Genomic DNA, 17,825 nt, shown 5'->3' with positions numbered 1-17,825 from the left:
TGCGTCGCTTTAACTGACAATTGCGCGGTCGTGCGACGTGGCTCCCAAACAAAATTGGCGTCCTTTTTTCCCCACAAATAGAGCTTTCTTTTGGTGGTATTTGATCACCTCTGCGGTTTTTAGTTTTTGTGCTATAAACAAAAATAGAACGACAATTTTGAAAAAAATATATATTTTTTACTTTTTGCTATAATAAATATCCCCCAAAAATATATTAAAAAATCAATTTTTTTCCTCAGTTTAGGCCGATACGTATTCTTCTACATATTTTTAGTTAAAAAAAATCGCAATAAGAGTTTGATTGGTTTGCACAAAACGTTTACAAAATAGGGGCTATTTTTATGGCATTTTTATGAATTTTTTTTTTTTTTTTACTAGTAATGGCGGCGATCAGCGATTTTTTTTTTTTTTTTTTTTCGGTACTGCGACATTATGGCGGACACTTCGGACACTTTTGACACATTTTTGGGACCATTGGCATTTTTAGAGCGATCAGTGCTATAAAAATGCATTGGATTACTATAAAAATGCCACTGGCAGTGAAGGGGTTAACACTAGGGGGCGGGGAAGGGGTTATGTATGTCCCTGGGTTTGTTCTAACTGTGGGGGGGGGTGGACTCACTAGGGGAAATCACTGATCTTCTGTTCATACATTGTATGAACATAGGATCAGCATTTCCCCTCTGACAGGACCGGGAGCTGTGTGTTTACACACACAGCTCCCGGTCCCCGCTCTGTAACGAGCGATCGCGTGTGCCCGGCGGCGATCGCGCCCGCCGGGCACGGGAGTCGGGGACGCGCGCCCCCTGTAGCCTGCGAGAGAGCCGACGTAGAGCTACGGGCTCTCGCGCAGGAGAGTTTGGCAAGTAGTTAAATCACATTGCTATTTGCCCAGCGTATTTGTTTGTAGCCTAAATACTGAAATTTGCACCTAAAAATGTAATTTAGTAACTTTTGTGAAATGCCAGTAAAAACGTGGCTTTGCCAGTAAATTTCGGGTGTCATGACAGTAAATTTCAATCTGGTAGGTTGGCAACACTGCCTAAAGGGGTGTTGCATAGTAGTTTACAGAAGATAGCTGGGAAGGCCGAAAATTTTTTGAGCTTTCAGTTAAGTGTGCAATGAGTTACACAGGCACTCTGGCAGGATCAACAGGTATTTTCTGTCCTTGGAGAAAATGTATTTGACATGAAACAGCAAAATGTACACAGCCGCAGCTTCCAAGGACTGGGAGCAACATCAAAAAGAGACCTGTATGTGTTACCAACATCCCTGGGTTAAATGGAAAAAGGAATTGTTTAATGGTAACAACTCAAATTCAAAAGAAGTAATAATATTCAAATCTTATTCATAATAATCAATTTATACAAAAGATAAAATAATAATTAGTGCATTGGTGCGTAGCTTGCCCACGATGATCCGGTAGAACCCAACGCGTTTTGGGACTTCGTCAGGGGCTAATATCAACGTGGAGTCACACTGTATATATTACAAATAACCACATTTTAAAATAATATTTACAATTACATTAATGTCTATACACATCAGAAGAACACAGCAATTACATGGCATACACGTCATACCCGTCACTAATTGTACAGACTCGTGGCTGAGCTGGCGAATCTCCCAGCAGTGGCAGGGACAACCCCCCCCCCCCCCCCCGAAAGACGCAAAAAGAAGTGGGATCCCCTAAGTAACTTCAATCAAGCCCAAAGGTGCAAATTCGAGGCACGCAAAAACGTGGCGCTCCCAAATCCTAAACATAACAAGAAATGTAAATAAGTATGAATCTAGAATGTATATAGGGTATCATATGAATTAATTGCATAGCAAATAATGAACCCCCAATGTTGGGCCCCCCTGTGTATACAGTTTACTGAGTACTTGACAACTGGTCTGCAAAAGATCACAGACCCATGAGCACATACCTGAAGATATTAACCACTTCAATACCGGCCCATCGTCGTATGACGTCCACAGATGGGATCTCCCATCCTGGGTGGGCGTCATATGCCATCCTGGGCTTTGCGGGGGGAGGCATCATTCAGATATTCTTCAGCCGGCGATCCTGCGCACATAAGAATGATCATAGCGGCGGGTTCTGCCATCCGGTGCTTCTCCGGGCTCTCCCGTGCCATCGGGGGCCCGGAGAAGAAATCGTCCGGCGCAGGCAGGAAGCCGGACCAGATGGTCACCAGTCATCTCTATGACCGTCGGAGGGCCCAGGCGCGATGTGATGACGTCATGCCCGGGTACCCGTAAGTAAACTAGCCGCGATTGCGGCTAGTGAGCAACACGGATCATGAGATCGATGAATTTTTTTTCACCGATCTCATGCTTTCAAGCCTGGAGGAGAGATGTGGGGTCCTATTGCCCCCGCATTTCTCCATAAAGAGGACCTGTCACACACATTCATATTACAAGGGATGTTTACATTCCTTGTAATAGGAATAAAAGTGAAAAAAATAAAAATAAAAATAAGTAAAAAAATAAAATAAAACAAAAAAAAAAATTAAAACTCCCCTGTCCCCGGTAGGTCGCGCGCAGAAGGGAACGCATACGTAAGTCTCGCCGACATATGTAAACGCCTTTTAAACCACATATGTGAGGTATCGCCGCGTGCGTTAGATTACCAGCAACAATTCTAGCACTAGATCTCCTCTGTAAATCTAAACTGGTAACCTGTAAACATTTTCAAAGCGTTGCCTATGGAGATTTTTAAGTACCGAAGTTTGGCGCCATTCTGTGAGTGTGCGCAATTTTAAAGCGTGACATGTTGGGTATCTATTTACTCGGTGTAACATCATCTTTTATATTTTACAAAAAAATTGGGCTAACTTTACTGTTTTGTTATTTTTTAATTAATGAAACCATTTGGTTTTTTTTTCAAAAAAGGGCGTTTGAAAAATGATTGCGCAAATACAGTGCAAGATAAAAAGTTGCAATGCAAAGTTGCCATTTTATTCCCAAGGGTGTCTGTTAAAAAAACATATATAATGTTTGAGGGTTCTGAGTAATTTTTTAGCAAAATAATGAGGATTTGTACATGTAGGAGAGAAGTGCCAGAATAGGCCCGGTATGGAGGTGGGTATAATAAAAGCCCGGTATTGAAGTGGTTAAAGATAATTAAATTCAAAGGATGGCCAGAGGTGTCACTGGTGAGCAGTGCTGATGCCCAAATTGACCAACAGAGTGGCTATCTGTAAGAACAATAGCATACGGATATATGTGCCATTAGTGTCAGTGAGACACATTAGAAATCCACCATAGTACCAGACTTGGTATCACATAGTGAAAAAAGTGGGCATGCCAAGATCAGGCTGTCCGAGGGTATATAATAACATCAAAGAGAAAGATGCCGCTCAGGTGTGGAAATCTTCAAAAACAGCACTGCGCTGACAAGCCATTCACCTCTGCAGCTAGGGGTTCAGATCCCGGTCTCGGCTACATGCGAATTGAGTTTGGTGGTCTCAGCCCGGCTCCCGGTGGGTGTGCGAGGTAAGCCTGCGCTTAGTACGCCCACCCCCCTCCCACAAAAACCACCACACTTACACACGCACTCGAAATTGGGTTAACATGCACGCACTTTGATAGACAGATCACCCGTCCAATCCCGAGCAAGGGGGAGTGTCTATACACGGCGCGGTGGGGAACAGACAGCTATTCAAATGAAAGCTGTAATGTTCCCCGCACGCTGATTAACTAGGCGGCGGCATCTAGGTATGGGGAGACATGGCTGCATATGTGGGGGGACATGGCTGCATATGTGGGGGGACATGGCTGCATATATGTGGGGGGACATGGCTGCATATGTGGGGGGACATGGCTGCATATATGTGGGGGGACATGGCTGCATATGTGGGGGGACATGGCTGCATATATGTGGGGGGACATGGCTGCATATGTGGGGGACCCTTTTAAAAAAAAGTATCGGTATTCGGTATCGGCGAGTACTTGAAAAAAGTATCGGTAATTGTACTCGGTCCTAAAAAAGTGGTATCGGGGCAACCCTACCATTCACCCAACTCCATACCCACAGTTGATCCAGAGGAAGGCAAAAAACCCCAGCAGAGCATGATCCAATTTCCTACAGCAGGGGAAAAAATTCCTTCCTGATCCCCCGAGAGGCAATCGGATTTACCCTGGATCAACTTTACCTACAAATCTTAGTACTCAGTTATATTCTGTACATTTAGGAAAGTATCCAGGCCTTTCTACTGGGCTGGCCAGAACCACCTCTGGAGGGAGTCTATTCCACATTTTCACAGCTCTTACTGTGAAGAAACCTTTCCGTATTTGGAGATTAAATCTCTTTTCCTCTAGACGTAGAGTGCCCCCTTGTCCTCATTTCCTCTCGCTTCCTGTTGTCTCCCTCCGTTTGTAAATGGGAGTCGTTTTTAAGTTGAATGTTTGTAACTAGGCGACCGCCTGCATAAGCCCGAGGGCTGGCAGAAATATCTGTATCATATCCGCACATCTGAGACTATTGGGTCGTCTTTTTCTTTCTGTCTGTACAGGTGTGGAAATCTGGTTGACCTCTGCCAGGGTCCTCATGTCAGGCACACGGGGCAAATTAAAGCCATTAAACTTCTCAAGGTGAGTCAAGCAGGTATTTCATTAGAGGGGTTGGATCACAATGCAATACACTTGTGTGAGAAATCTGTGACGGAAGCAGCTTTTGCCAGACTCGTGCATTAGTCCCAGCTTCACTGTCTCCGAACTAGTACTTGGCACAGGAATCCGTGTCAGCTGCCATCATCGCCACCTTCTGCATGCCAAGCATCTGTTCTAATACATAAGCTGGCAGGGTGTAGCTCTTGACTGTCAAGTGGACATGTGAGAATACAAGATTGTTCCTCAGATATATGAAACTGTTCAGGTTCTGTTATTTAGTATATCCATGGCACGGGATTAAAGCATTTTTCGGTATATATTGTATCCCTTCAGACATGGGGGAGATTTACTAAAACTGGTGCACACAGAATCTGGTGCAGTTCTTTGTAGTAACCAAGCTTCTAACTTCAAGCGGCGTTCCACCCAAAAATGGAACTTCCGCTTTAAAGGGGTTGTAAAGGTAAATGTTTTTTACCTTAATGCATGCTATGCATTAAGGTGAAAAAACATCCGACAGTACCGCCCCCCCCGAGCCCCCGTTTTGCTTGCCTCATCCCTCGAAAGTCCCGGGCGCGTCCTCGTCATCCTGTTTGGTTCCCAGCCTGGCCGTTGATTGGCTAGGTTGGACGGATTGATAGCAGCGCTGGCACTGCTGTCAATCACATCCAATGACACGGGGGGCGGGGCCGAGTGATCCAGTCGGCGGCTATGGCCGCCGCTGTATCACAGGAGCGCGCTCGCAAAAGCTTTCCACCATGCGAGGGAGCTCGCATGAAGGTGGAAAGCTTTTGCGAGGAGGAGCCGAGACAGCCGCCGAGGGACCCCAGAAGACACGGATCGGGGCCACTCAAAACGAGCTGCACAGTGGAGGTAAGTATAACATGTTTGTTATTTTACCCCCAAAAAAATCTTGCCTTTAGGGTCCTTTAAGGGGAGGTGACCCCCTGACATGCCACATTTGACATGTCATTTTTTGGGGGGGGACCCTCTTTTTTTTTTTTTTTTTTTTTTTTTTCAGCTCTCACTTCCTCCCGGGACTCCACGAAACGGAAAGAAAGTTCACATCTCCGCCTTCCTTCTCGGCAATCATCTGGGACACGTCACCTTTTCCAGATTGGTCTTCAACAGGAACCCAATTGTTTTACTTTCAATATGTTTATTGATGTTTAACAGGAAAAGTATAACATACAATAACATTCTGATCTTTGGCCTACAAGGCCTGCTTTCACAGATCAAATGAGAACAATAAGAACAAGATTGTAACATTTGCTTGCCGTAAAGAACGTAGGTTGTATCTCAAGCCTTCACATTTAGGTTGGGAGTCTAACTAGGACATTGATTTCAGTTGTTTTAGTTCTGAGTATGCATCCCCCTTTCCAGGGGGTTGTCCTATGGATTCTCCTTTGTAAGCTTACGGTGTCCCATGCTGAGAATTTCTTTTGGGTTCACTGGAGGAGTTCCACATAATGCGCCGGGAGATGTCTAGCCCACTACCCCATTGGGAGCACTCTGTGCCAGAACCTGACCTCTCCACGATCCCGTGTGGAAACCAATTTTGTTAGTTCTTGGTGCATGGCCTTTAAGCTTAGTCAAGGTCTGACCGGATTTCTACTTTAAGGAGAAGTAGGGCCAAAGCTCTTTTGGTTCTACTTCTCCTGTAGGTCACAAGAGTGCGCTTTGTTCTGCACTCCTGTGACCTGTATTGAGCTGACAGCGGGCTAAAGCTGTCACTCAGCCAGTTCAGACTCAGCGCTGCTGAGAGCCTGAGTTAGCCCATTCCCTTCACAGTCTGGCATTGGAAAGGTAGAGGAGGGAGCCAGGGATTGACTTCTCAGTCCTCGATCTGCATCGTGCCGGCGACTGTCTACAGTCTAATTGCTTAGCTCTCGGTGTTAGCGGTGGGGACATTGGTCCGATGCTGCTTCCCCCTTGGTAGGAGAGACTGGGCAACATATACCCCATAGTAAGTCTATGGGTGATGTCACCACCCAGGCTCTGCAGCTGCTGGCGCTTCTCTGTCCTGTACACTGAAGCTGGCCGCTGGGAAGATCACATGACCAGAGACCCCTTAGATTAGGTAAGTGTATAATAATGCAAAATATGCAAAAAATTCACTATGCTTTCCCTAATATTTAACACTACCCCTCACTTTCTAAAATCCCTTAAACCGAACTCTGTCCCTTGAATTTAAATCCTAACTTAAAGTGGTTGTAAAGGTTATTTTTTTTTTTTTTAAATAACAAACATGTCACACTTCCACTGTGCAGTTCGTTTTACACAGAGTGGCCCCGGTCCTCCTGTTCCGGGGTCCCACTGCGGCTCTCGCGGCTCCTCCCTGCAATATGAAAAAGAGAAATCCCCGCTCTAGGATACTAATCAGAAAGTCTCCTCACCTGATCCAAAGCCACGGGCGCTGGCAATGCATGGAATGATGCAAAATGAAGGGAAAACGTTCTGGACAGCCGCACTCCAAAAATAAATTGCTTTTATTTTAAAATAAAAAAAAACACAAAAGCATGATTTTTACCCCGCCTGCTGTGGCATGCTTTTTGTGTGTTTTTTGGTTTTAAAATAAAAGCAAGTTTTTTTTGAAGTGCGGCTGTCAAGAACGTGTTCCCTTCATTTTTCATCCTCCCTGCAATAGCTAACCCCTCTCTGGGAAGCTCTCTCCCGAGGGGATTACCTTGCGGGCGCGCTCCCGTGTCATACAGTTGGCGTCCATAGCCGCCGAGTATATGACTTGGGGCCCCCCCGGTGGCTGCCTCATTGGATTTGATGGCAGCGGGAGCCAATGGCTGTGCTGCTATCAATTGCCAGGTGTCTTTTCACCTAAATACATAGGATGCATTAAGGTGAAAAAACACGAACCTTTACAACTCCTTTAACCTCCCTGGCGGTATGATTCTTTCAGAAAAAAGGTGCTGAAAGCTGTACCATTATTTGCAAGGAAATTTGGCGTTTTATACTGTAGGCCTGTCATTTTTAGGAATAACTCACTTAAATCTGACCAAACAAGAGACTAGTAGGCATCCCGGGTATGAATTTTTTTTAAAAACAAAATTATAATATAATAAATAATTATAAATAATTATAACAAATAATATAATTATAATAAAAATTATTCAATAATGTAATCAAATCAAAATCACTGAAATTTGCTCAGTTGCAGAATTGTTGCTGTTATTATTTTTATTTTTTTATGACGAATTTCCCCACAAATCGTTATCGCACAATTCTGCAAGTGATTATAATTTATTATCGCTGTTTTCTAGCTGCTCTAAAACCATTTTTGACATAAAGGGACACTTTTGGTTGCTATGGACAATCTACAGTTTGCAGGCAGAAAGAACAGTTTTTATTATATAAAAGTACATGTAGGGCACTGGGCAGACCACTAGGGACAAGGGGGGTGTGTATTTTTTACATACAGTACTGTAATCTATAAGATTACAGTATACTGTATGTAATGTGTTTGTTTACGTTTTTGAATTTGGCGCCGTTCTCCGCTCCCGTGCGTCGTAACGTCGCAGGGAACCGAGATCGGCGGCACAGGAGGACGCTGTGTGAATCGAGCGAGGTCCCGCTCGCTCACACAGCGCGGTGGCATCGCTGGATCCAGGGACAAGGTAAGTAAACACTGTCTGTGCATGCTGCGAGGCAAGCCCGAGTCTGACTCGGGGTTACCGATCCTAGCTCAAAAATCTCACCCCGAGTCAGACTCGGGAATACCGCCAGGGGGGTTAAAGCAGAGCTCCACCCAAAAGAGAAAGCTCCTCTTGTATTCCTTCTCCTTCACCACATTTAGCACCCTTATGGGGGGGGGGGGTTACCTTATCTTGACAAGTACCTGCTCCCACTTCAGCTCAGTACGCTGCAATAAAGTCAGCCAGAAGTTTGGCCCCTGCAGCTGGCCCATTCACAAAGTGCAGCACAATTTGTGCACTCGCAGTAGGAAACTGGCCGTGAAGTGCGAAGCTTCACAGCCGGTTTCCCTTGGCCAAGGTGGCGGTAACGGCATCCAAGCACCAATTCATGAATCGGCTCTGGTGAGGACCCCACTGCATACCTGGACAGATAAGTGCCCTAAAAGTCAGCAGCTACAGTATTTGGGAGCGGGAGAACTTCGCTTTTAGGTCCAAACAGCTTAACCCTTGGGAACTGAACCTTGAACGATCAGCACCAAAGCCAAACGTTCTGCTCGGAGATCTATGTGTGTATCTAATACAACTGATAGATATTATAGACATCTCCCACAGCTACTACCCTTTGTTCCACTTGACCCTCCATTCTAGATTGTAAGCTCTAACGAGCAGGGCCCTCTGATCCCTCCTGTATTGATTTGTATTGTGACTGTACTGCCTTCCCTGATGTAAAGCGCTGCGCAAACTGTTGGCGCTATATAAATCCTGTATAATAATAAATAATAATAATTATGCATGGTGTTTTATAGAAGTGACTCCTAGTACACATTGTACTGTAGAAGTGACTCATCCTTATCAATTATGGTTTTAGTGATGCATCCTGAAAGCATTTTGTGATCTGTTCGGTATGTTAATTTGGTATCTTTCCATTTTTTTGTTTCATGTCAGAACTCATCAGCCTTCTGGAGAGGGGACCCCACACGGGATACATTACAGAGAGTGTATGGGATCTCCTTCCCTGACCGTAAACAGATGACGGAGTGGGAGAGACTGCAAGAAGAGGCAGCCAGCCGTGACCATCGCAAGATAGGAAGGGTAAAACAAGGCAGTTGTACAGAACCATAAACATGCTGTGATGCGCTGGCGGAAACAAAAAATCTCCTGTCAGCAGCATCTTTGGAGCGGTGAGAGGAGCGGCGTGTATACCGCTCCTTCCCATTGAAAACAATGGGAAACCGTGGCAATACCGCCCGCAATGCGCCTCTATAGAGTTAATACCGCACCGCTAGCGGCTGATTCCCGCGGCAATCCCGGCGGTATAGCGCGCTATTTTTAGCGGCGTTATACCGCCACCGCGGCTCCCGCCCCAGTCTGAAAGGGGCCTTAATTGAATTGAAAAGGGAAAAGGAGGGGTGTGTGATTATTGCGGTTCCAGCAAATAGAAACCAAACACAATAGATATACAAAAATAAAAAAAGATTTATTGCTTACAAAAGGATAACGTTTTTTGGTTCAAACATATAGGCAGTACAATGGAAACGTGGGAGCAAAACAACGAGATACAGGCCATCGGTCAGGTCTTCCCGACTAGTTTGGCCAAAACGTGGCTTCATCAGGGGATTTATGACATGACCATCTCAGTGAGTGGCTCTGCAGGGATGAAACAAAGGATTATTTATCAATTTATTCAAATCCATTAGATACATATACAAGGTTTATCAACAATATTTAACATATATAGTTTGGCTGGGAAATATGGCGGAGCAGCAAAGGCCAAGGCACCACAGTAAGGTCCAAAGAAAACCCCCCATGCTCCCAGAAACCCCCCATATAGTGCATGGTGCAACAAACAACCCTGTAGGGCAGGAAAAAGATTAAAACCTACCCAATGCTCCCTATGTGAACCAATCACCTGAGAACAGGTAGGATCCTAAGGTCCCCAGCTGTGGCTATTGAGAAATAATACAAATAGTCGCATTAAGGGAAAGCCCTTCACCAGTAATCATAAAAATAGAAATCATTATACTATATATAATATATAAGGCAACACTGATGAGTGGTGAAAACCTACCTGGAGGAAATGGCAATTAAAATAAAAAGAATTTGAAAATGCAGGGACGCTGAAATAGTTACGGGTACAAATATATCTAAAAATAAATGCTGTGAAAGGGACAACTGTACTTTTAGTGGTGTTGTCCTTTTAATAATCCCCAACCAAGTGCAGCCAGCCTAGCAAAATAACTTGCCCAGCCAAATGTAATGAAAATGTATTGTGCGTACACGCCACGGCCTCATTTGTTCTTGTGGATGAGCCCTCCCAGCCTTTTGAGCAGGAATGAATTAGGGTCATTGCATGCGCGTGCACAGCAGGAAGAGTACCTGGTATGTTGGTCGTTTTTACTATAAAGACTGTATGGCACTGACAATTCTGTACAGTGAAGATTACAGAAATGGGGAGAGCAACTACTTTGCCTGGAGGGCTGTAATCAAGAAGGTGGGGAATAATTAACCACTTAAGACCCGGACCTTTAGGCAGGTAAAGGACCCGGACAGTTTTTGCGATTCGGCACTGCGTCGCTTTAACTGACAATTGCGCGGTCGTGCGTCGTGGCTCCCAAACAAAATTGGCGTCCTTTTTTCCCCACAAATAGAGCTTTCTTTTGGTGGTATTTGATCACCTCTGCAGTTTTTATTTTTTGCTCTATAAACAAAAATAGAGCAACAATTTTGAAAAAAATTCAATATTTTTTACTTTTTGCTATAATAAATATCCCCCAAAAATATATATAAAAAAAAAATGTTTCCTCAGTTTAGGCCGATACGTATTCTTCTACCTATTTTTGGTAAAAAAAAAATCTCAATAAGCGTTTATCGATTGGTTTGCGCAAAATGTATAGCGTTTACAAAATAGGGGATAGTTTTATTGCATTTTTATTTTTATTTTTATTTTTTTACTACTAATGTCGATCAGCGATTTTTTTTTCATGACTGCGACATTATGGCGGACACTTCGGACAATTTTGACAAATTTTTGGGACCATTGTCATTTTCACAGGAAAAAATGCATGGTTTACTGTGAAAATGACAATTGCAGTTTGGGAGTTAACCACTATGGGGCGCTGAAGGGGTTAAGTGTGACCTCATCCGTGTTTCTAACTGTGGGGGGGCGGGGCTGGACGTGTGACGTCATTGATTGTGTTTCCCTATATCAGGGAACACACGATCAATGACAGCGCCACAGTGAAGAACGGGAAAGGTGTGTTTACATACAGCTCTCCCCGTTCTTCAGCTACGGGGACCGATCGTGGGACTCCAGCGGCGATCGGGTCCCGCGGTCACGGAGCTTTGGACCGGGTCCATCGATGTATATCTGCAGGAGGCAGTCCTTAAGTGGTTAAAGGGAAGCTTTTCTAAAATTATTGTGGTCATTTAAAACCGGAAATGCTGCTGAATCTAAGGCCTGGTTCACACCTATGCATTTTTTAGTGCGTTTGTTTTTTGTTGTTTTTTTTTTTTAGTTTTGCAGAAACACACTACAGTTCATTTTAGCATGGTTTCCTATGGATGCAGTTCACATCTGTGGAAGGGCCAGGGACTTGTTTTTGGTTCCATTAGACTTCAACGGTTTAACCACTTGCCTACTGGGCACATACACCCCCTTCCTGCCCAGACAATATTTTAGCTTCCGGAAATGCGTCCCTTTAACTGACAATTGCGCGGTCGTGCGACATGGCTCCCAAACAAAATTGACGTCCTTTTTTCCCCCACAAATAGAGCTTTCTTTTGGTGGTATTTGATCGCCTGTGCGTTTATTTTTTTTTGGGCTATAACCAAAAAAAGTGCGTCAATTTTGAAAAAAAAACACAATTTTTTTTTTACTTTTTGCTATAATAAATATCCCATATTTTTTTTAAAATATATATATTTTTTCTCAGTTTAGGCCGATACGTATTCTACATATTTTTGGTAAAAAAAAACAAAAAACGCAATAACCTGGTTTGCGCAAAAGTTATATTGCCTACAAAATAGGGGACATAATGATTTATTTTTATTTATTTTTTTACTAGGAATGGCGGCGATCTGCGTTTTTGACACATTTACATTTATACAGTGAACAGTGCTATACATATGCATTGATTACTGTATAAATGTGACTGGCAGGGCAGGGGTTAACACTAAGGGGTGAGGAAGGGGTTAAATGTGTATCCTGGGTGTGTTCTAACTGTAGGGGGAGGGGGGTGACTGGGGGAGGTGAAGGATCTATGTCCCTATGTACAAGGGACACAGATCGGTCTCCTCTCTCCCAGACAGGACGTGGAGCTCCGTGTTTACACACAGAGCTCCACGTCCCTGCTCAGTTACTGGGCACGCGCACTGTGTTCCCAGTGACGCGACGGGCGTGCGCCCTAGTGGCTTTAAATGACTGGACGTCATATGACGTCCTGTCAGAACAATAGAACATTCCGCCCGCAACCAGCAAACCTGCACAAGTCTGAATCGGGCCTCAACCTCCAATAGAAACATTAAGGTTGATTTGCTAAAACTGTAAAATCTGGTGCAGCTGTGCATAGAAAACAATTGTCTTCCAGTTTTTATTTGTTAAAGCGGGAGTTCACCCATTTATTTAATTTTTCCTCTTTTCCCCTTCGATTCCTGCTCGTTTTGTCTAGGGGAATCGGCTATTTGTTTTAAAATATGATCCGTACTTACCCGTTTTCGAGATGCATCTTCTCCGTCGGCTTCCGGGTATGGGTCTTCGGGAGCGGGCGTTCCTTCTTGAGTGACAGTCTTCCGAGAGGCTTCCGACGGTCGCATCCATCGCGTCACTCGTAGCCGAAAGAAGCCGAACGTCGGTGCGGCTCTATACTGCGCCTGCGCACCGACTTTCGGCTTCTTTCGGAAAATCGTGACGCGATGGATGCGACCGTCGGAAGCCTCTCGGAAGACTGTCAATCAAGAAGGAACGCCCATTCCCGCAGCCCATACCCGGAAGCGATGGAGAGGATGCATCTCGAAAACGGTAAGTATGGCTCATATTTTAAAACAACTAGCCGATTCCCCTAGACAAAACGAGCAGGAATCTAAGGGGAAAATGTGCTCTCTAAGGGTGAACCTCCGCTTTAAAGTGGTTGTAAAGGCAGTTTTTTTATCTTAATACATTCTATGCATTAAGATAAAACCCCCTCCTGTATGTAGCAGCCCCCCTAATATGTACCTGAGCCCCCTCTCTATCCAGCGATGTTCCTTGAGTGCCTCGGCAGTCTGGGACTTTCCTTCCTGATTGGCTGAGACGCAGCAGCGGCGCCATTGGCTCCCACTGCTGTCAATCAAAGTAGTTGGCAAATCGGGAAAGAGCGAGAGGGCAGGGTCAAACCCTGACTCCGTGTCTGAATCTACACACAGAGCTGCGGCTTAGATTGGGTGCCCCCATAGGAAGCTGCTTGCTTTGGGGGCACTCGACACAAGGGAGGGGCCAGGAGCACCAACGAGGAACCCGAGCAGAGGAGGATCAGGGCTGCTCTGTGCAAAACCATTTCACAGAGCAGGTAAGTATAACATGTTTATTTTTAAAGATAAGTGGATTGGCTACCATCAGGGGCAGACTGACCATTCGGGCACTTCTTGAGGGCTCCATGCCGCTAGGGGGCCCGATCAGGGTTGCCAGCCTCAGTAAAACCAGGGACAGTATGTAAAAAAATAAATACAATTTTAACATCTGTCCCTAAAATGTCCCTTACCTACATCGTTTTGGTCTAAAAGATTATAGCTGCCCCACTTATCCAGTACCTTTTCAGCATGTGCGTGGCCCCAAAATCTCCTATTGCCCGGGGGCCCCCAAAATCTCCTATTGCCCGGGGGCCCCCAAAATCTCCTATTGCCCGGGGGCCCCCATAATCTCCTATTGCCCGGGGGCCCCCATAATCTCCTATTGCCCGGGGGCCCCCATAATCTCCTATTGCCCGGGGGCCCCCATAATCTCCTATTGCCCGGGGGCCCCCATAATCTCCTATTGCCCGGGGGCCCCCATAATCTCCTATTGCCCGGGGGCCCCCATAATCTCCTATTGCCCGGGGGGCCCCCATAATCTCCTATTGCCCGGGGGGCCCCCATAATCTCCTATTGCCCGGGGGGCCCCCATAATCTCCTATTGCCCGGGGGGCCCCCATAATCTCCTATTGCCCGGGGGGCCCCCATAATCTCTTATTGCCCCGGGGGTCCCCATAATCTCTTATTGCCCCGGGGGTCCCCATAATCTCTTATTGCCCCGGGGGTCCCCATAATCTCCTATTGCCCGGGGGGGCCACCATAATCTCCTATTGGTATATGTGGGGGTGGGTGCGCTAATAAATAATACTCTGTACATATTATTAATGCTACTATCATATATGTTAAGTAAAGTGCATATTTTCAACAACACCTAATAAAGTTAACAGTGATATTATTAATGCTCCAACATATGTATCTGTTATAGCAGTGTTCCTACTAGCATCCCAACAGTTTCATACACTGGGCCCCAAACGAAAAAAAGTCCTGTATTAGTTTAAAATGCAATAGTGCATAAATAATTCTTTAGACAAAGTCCATAAGAAATCCTGAATGATTGAAGTCAGATGTGTGCTCAAAAGATCAGTGTTATTCCACCTTCACCAGTAGTACTTGTATACACCCGAAGTGAATATTTGTAGATGGTTCCCTACCAGATGGTAATGACCCTTATTTTGATACCAAAAAAGGAGTCATATATCGCTTGTACAGGTCAAACCTGTGTGATCGAATGCGTCCTTGCACCTATGATTCTTGCAGTCATATGGATTCCAGTGTATACATGGAAAAACAGGATAATGCCAACATAGTGTAACTTGTTGATTTATAAAAGGGATAGTACAAAAAAAGCCAAATAGCCGCTTACTATTAGGAGTGCCCTGAACCCCGCACTGAGGCTTGCTCGCGTGGGTAGTTAGGATCGTAGATCCTGGATGCTGGAAGTATGTCTCGGGCGTGCGTTCCACCTAGTTGACACTCCGGACCAGAAGGACAGGAAGTTACGAAATTGCGTGCGTGGATGGGTACCGCCTCGACGTACACTTCGTTGTTGAACGTCTTCAGGAAGACGTTCAACAACGAATGCATATACCACTGTTTATAATCACTTGATTATTTGGGTAGCAGCTGTAGTTTATTGATTTATTTAATATATTTTGATGCAAGATATTTTTTTCACATAATCTCCTATTGCCCGAGGGGCCCCCATAATCTCCTATTGCCCGAGGGGCCCCCATAATCTCCTATTGCCCGAGGGCCCCCATAATCTCCTATTGCCCGGGGGCCCCCATAATCTCCTATTGCCCGAGGGCCCCCATAATCTCCTTTTGCCCGAGGGCCCCCATAATCTCCTATTGCCCGAGGGCCCCCATAATCTCCTATTGCCCGGGGGCCCCCATAATCTCCTATTGCCCGAGGGCCCCCATAATCTCCTTTTGCCCGAGGGCCCCCATAATCTCCTATTGCCCGAGGGCCCCCATAATCTCCTATTGCCCGAGGGCCCCCATAATCTCCTATTGTCCGAGGGGCCCCCATAATCTCCTATTGTCCGAGGGGCCCCCATAATCTCCTATTGTCCGAGGGGCCCCCATAATCTCCTATTGTCCGAGGGGCCCCATAATCTCCTATTGTCCGAGGGGCCCCATTATCTCCTATTGCCCGAGGGGCCCCATAATCTCCTATTGCCCGAGGGGCCCCATAATCTCCTATTGCCCGAGGGGCCCCATAATCTCCTATTGCCCGAGGGGCCCCATAATCTCCTATTGCCCGAGGGGCCCCATAATCTCCTATTGCCCAAGGGGCCCCATGAGTTGTCAGTCCACCCCTGGCTACCATGCACATCTGCACCAGATTTTGCACCCTCCAGTTTTAGTAAATCTCCCCTATTGTGTCTCATAGACACAAATCCTCCTGTTTTCTGCTTTTTTATAGTACAGCGTCAAGTTTAAAGTATAAACAAGCTCTCAACTTTGAGCAGGACTACCGTATAAGGTCCAACTGATACAGCATCACTTGCTGGTGAAACCTGGTATTGATCCACAGCCACAAAATAGAATTGAATGTTTATTATATATTTTATTGTGAATTAAACTAATCAAGAAATAGTTACACCAGAAGTGAACCTATGAAAACGTGTACCCACCAAGGCTGCAGTAAAGATTCCCTTTAATATGGAAGCAGTATTGAATATTTCTTATCTTTGCTGTAAGGATCCTTTTGGCTTTTCCAGGATCAGAATTTATTCTTCTTCCATGAATGCAGTCCAGGAAGCTGCTTCTTTCTACCCAGAGGAGCCCACATCTACAACGTCCTGATAGACTTCATAAAGGTATTTCCTCTTCTGTTTTTTGTAGAAGCCCTACTAGTAGTAGAATGCCACACCAATTTCTTTCTAAATAGTGTATTTTATTGTATGAGTGTATTAGTTCTGTTGTCAGAGGATCAGTGGAGACCAAGGTAGTCAGCAGTCACTGCTTCATGTTAAGCTACCCAATCAAATAGAGTTCAACCAAATGACAAAATTATATATAATATAATCTGTCTGTGTGTCTCTCTCTGTCGCTCTCTCTCTCTCTCTCTCTCTCTGTCTCTCTCTCTCTGTCTCTCTCTCTGTCGCTCTGTCTCTCTCTCTGTCGCTCTGTCTCTCTCTCTCTCTGTCGCTCTGTCTCTCTCTCTCTGTCGCTCTGTCTCTCTCTCTCTGTCGCTCTGTCTCTCTCTCTCTCTGTCGCTCTGTCTCTCTCTCTCTCTGTCGCTCTGTCTCTCTCTCTCTGTCGCTCTGTCTCTCTCTCTCTCTGTCGCTCTGTCTCTCTCTCTCTGTCGCTCTGTCTCTCTCTCTCTGTCGCTCTGTCTCTCTCTCTCTCTGTCGCTCTGTCTCTCTCTCTCTGTCGCTCTGATTCTCTCTCTGTCGCTCTGATTCTCTGTCGCTCTGATTCTCTCTCTGTCGCTCTGATTCTCTCTCTGTCGCTCTGATTCTCTCTCTGTCGCTCTGTCTCTCTCTCTCTGTCGCTCTGTCTCTCTCTCTCTGTCGCTCTGTCTCTCTCTCTGTCGCTCTGTCTCTCTCTCTGTCGCTCTGTCTCTCTCTCTGTCGCTCTGTCTCTCTCTCTGTCGCTCTGTCTCTCTCTCTGTCGCTCTGTCTCTCTCTCTCTGTCGCTCTGTCTCTCTCACTGTCGCTCTGTCTCTCTCTCTCTCTGTCGCTCTGTCTCTCTCTCTGTCGCTCTGTCTCTCTCTCTCTGTCGCTCTGTCTGTCTCTCTCTCTGTCGCTCTGTCTCTCTCTCTCTGTCGCTCTGTCTCTCTCTCTCTGTCGCTCTGTCTCTCTCTCTCTGTCGCTCTGTCTCTCTCTCTCTCTGTCGCTCTGTCTCTCTCTCTCTGTCGCTCTGATTCTCTCTCTGTCGCTCTGATTCTCTCTGTCGCTCTGATTCTCTCTCTGTCGCTCTGATTCTCTCTCTGTCGCTCTGATTCTCTCTCTGTCGCTCTGTCTCTCTCTCTCTGTCGCTCTGTCTCTCTCTCTCTGTCGCTCTGTCTCTCTCT

The 17,825-nt window shown here is 45.6% G+C and overlaps 1 protein-coding gene across 1 annotated transcript in view; it reads left to right on the top strand.

Annotated features, from left to right (window-relative positions):
- Positions 1–17,825, top strand: part of TARS2 (threonyl-tRNA synthetase 2, mitochondrial) — a 110,658-nt gene that overhangs the window by 39,661 nt on the left and 53,172 nt on the right. Inside the window, exons 8-10 of the mRNA XM_040333660.1 lie at positions 4,518–4,596; positions 9,204–9,350; positions 16,528–16,626. Coding sequence (XP_040189594.1) covers positions 4,518–4,596; positions 9,204–9,350; positions 16,528–16,626 — 325 coding nt within the window. The remainder of the gene's footprint in view (positions 1–4,517; positions 4,597–9,203; positions 9,351–16,527; positions 16,627–17,825) is intronic.

The sequence above is a fragment of the Rana temporaria genome, chromosome 13 (genome assembly GCF_905171775.1).
Source record: "Rana temporaria chromosome 13, aRanTem1.1, whole genome shotgun sequence".
Classification (NCBI taxonomy): domain Eukaryota; kingdom Metazoa; phylum Chordata; class Amphibia; order Anura; family Ranidae; genus Rana; species Rana temporaria.
The sequence above is the reverse complement of the archived record's forward strand: the minus strand, read 5'-3'. Positions and strand labels throughout refer to the sequence as shown.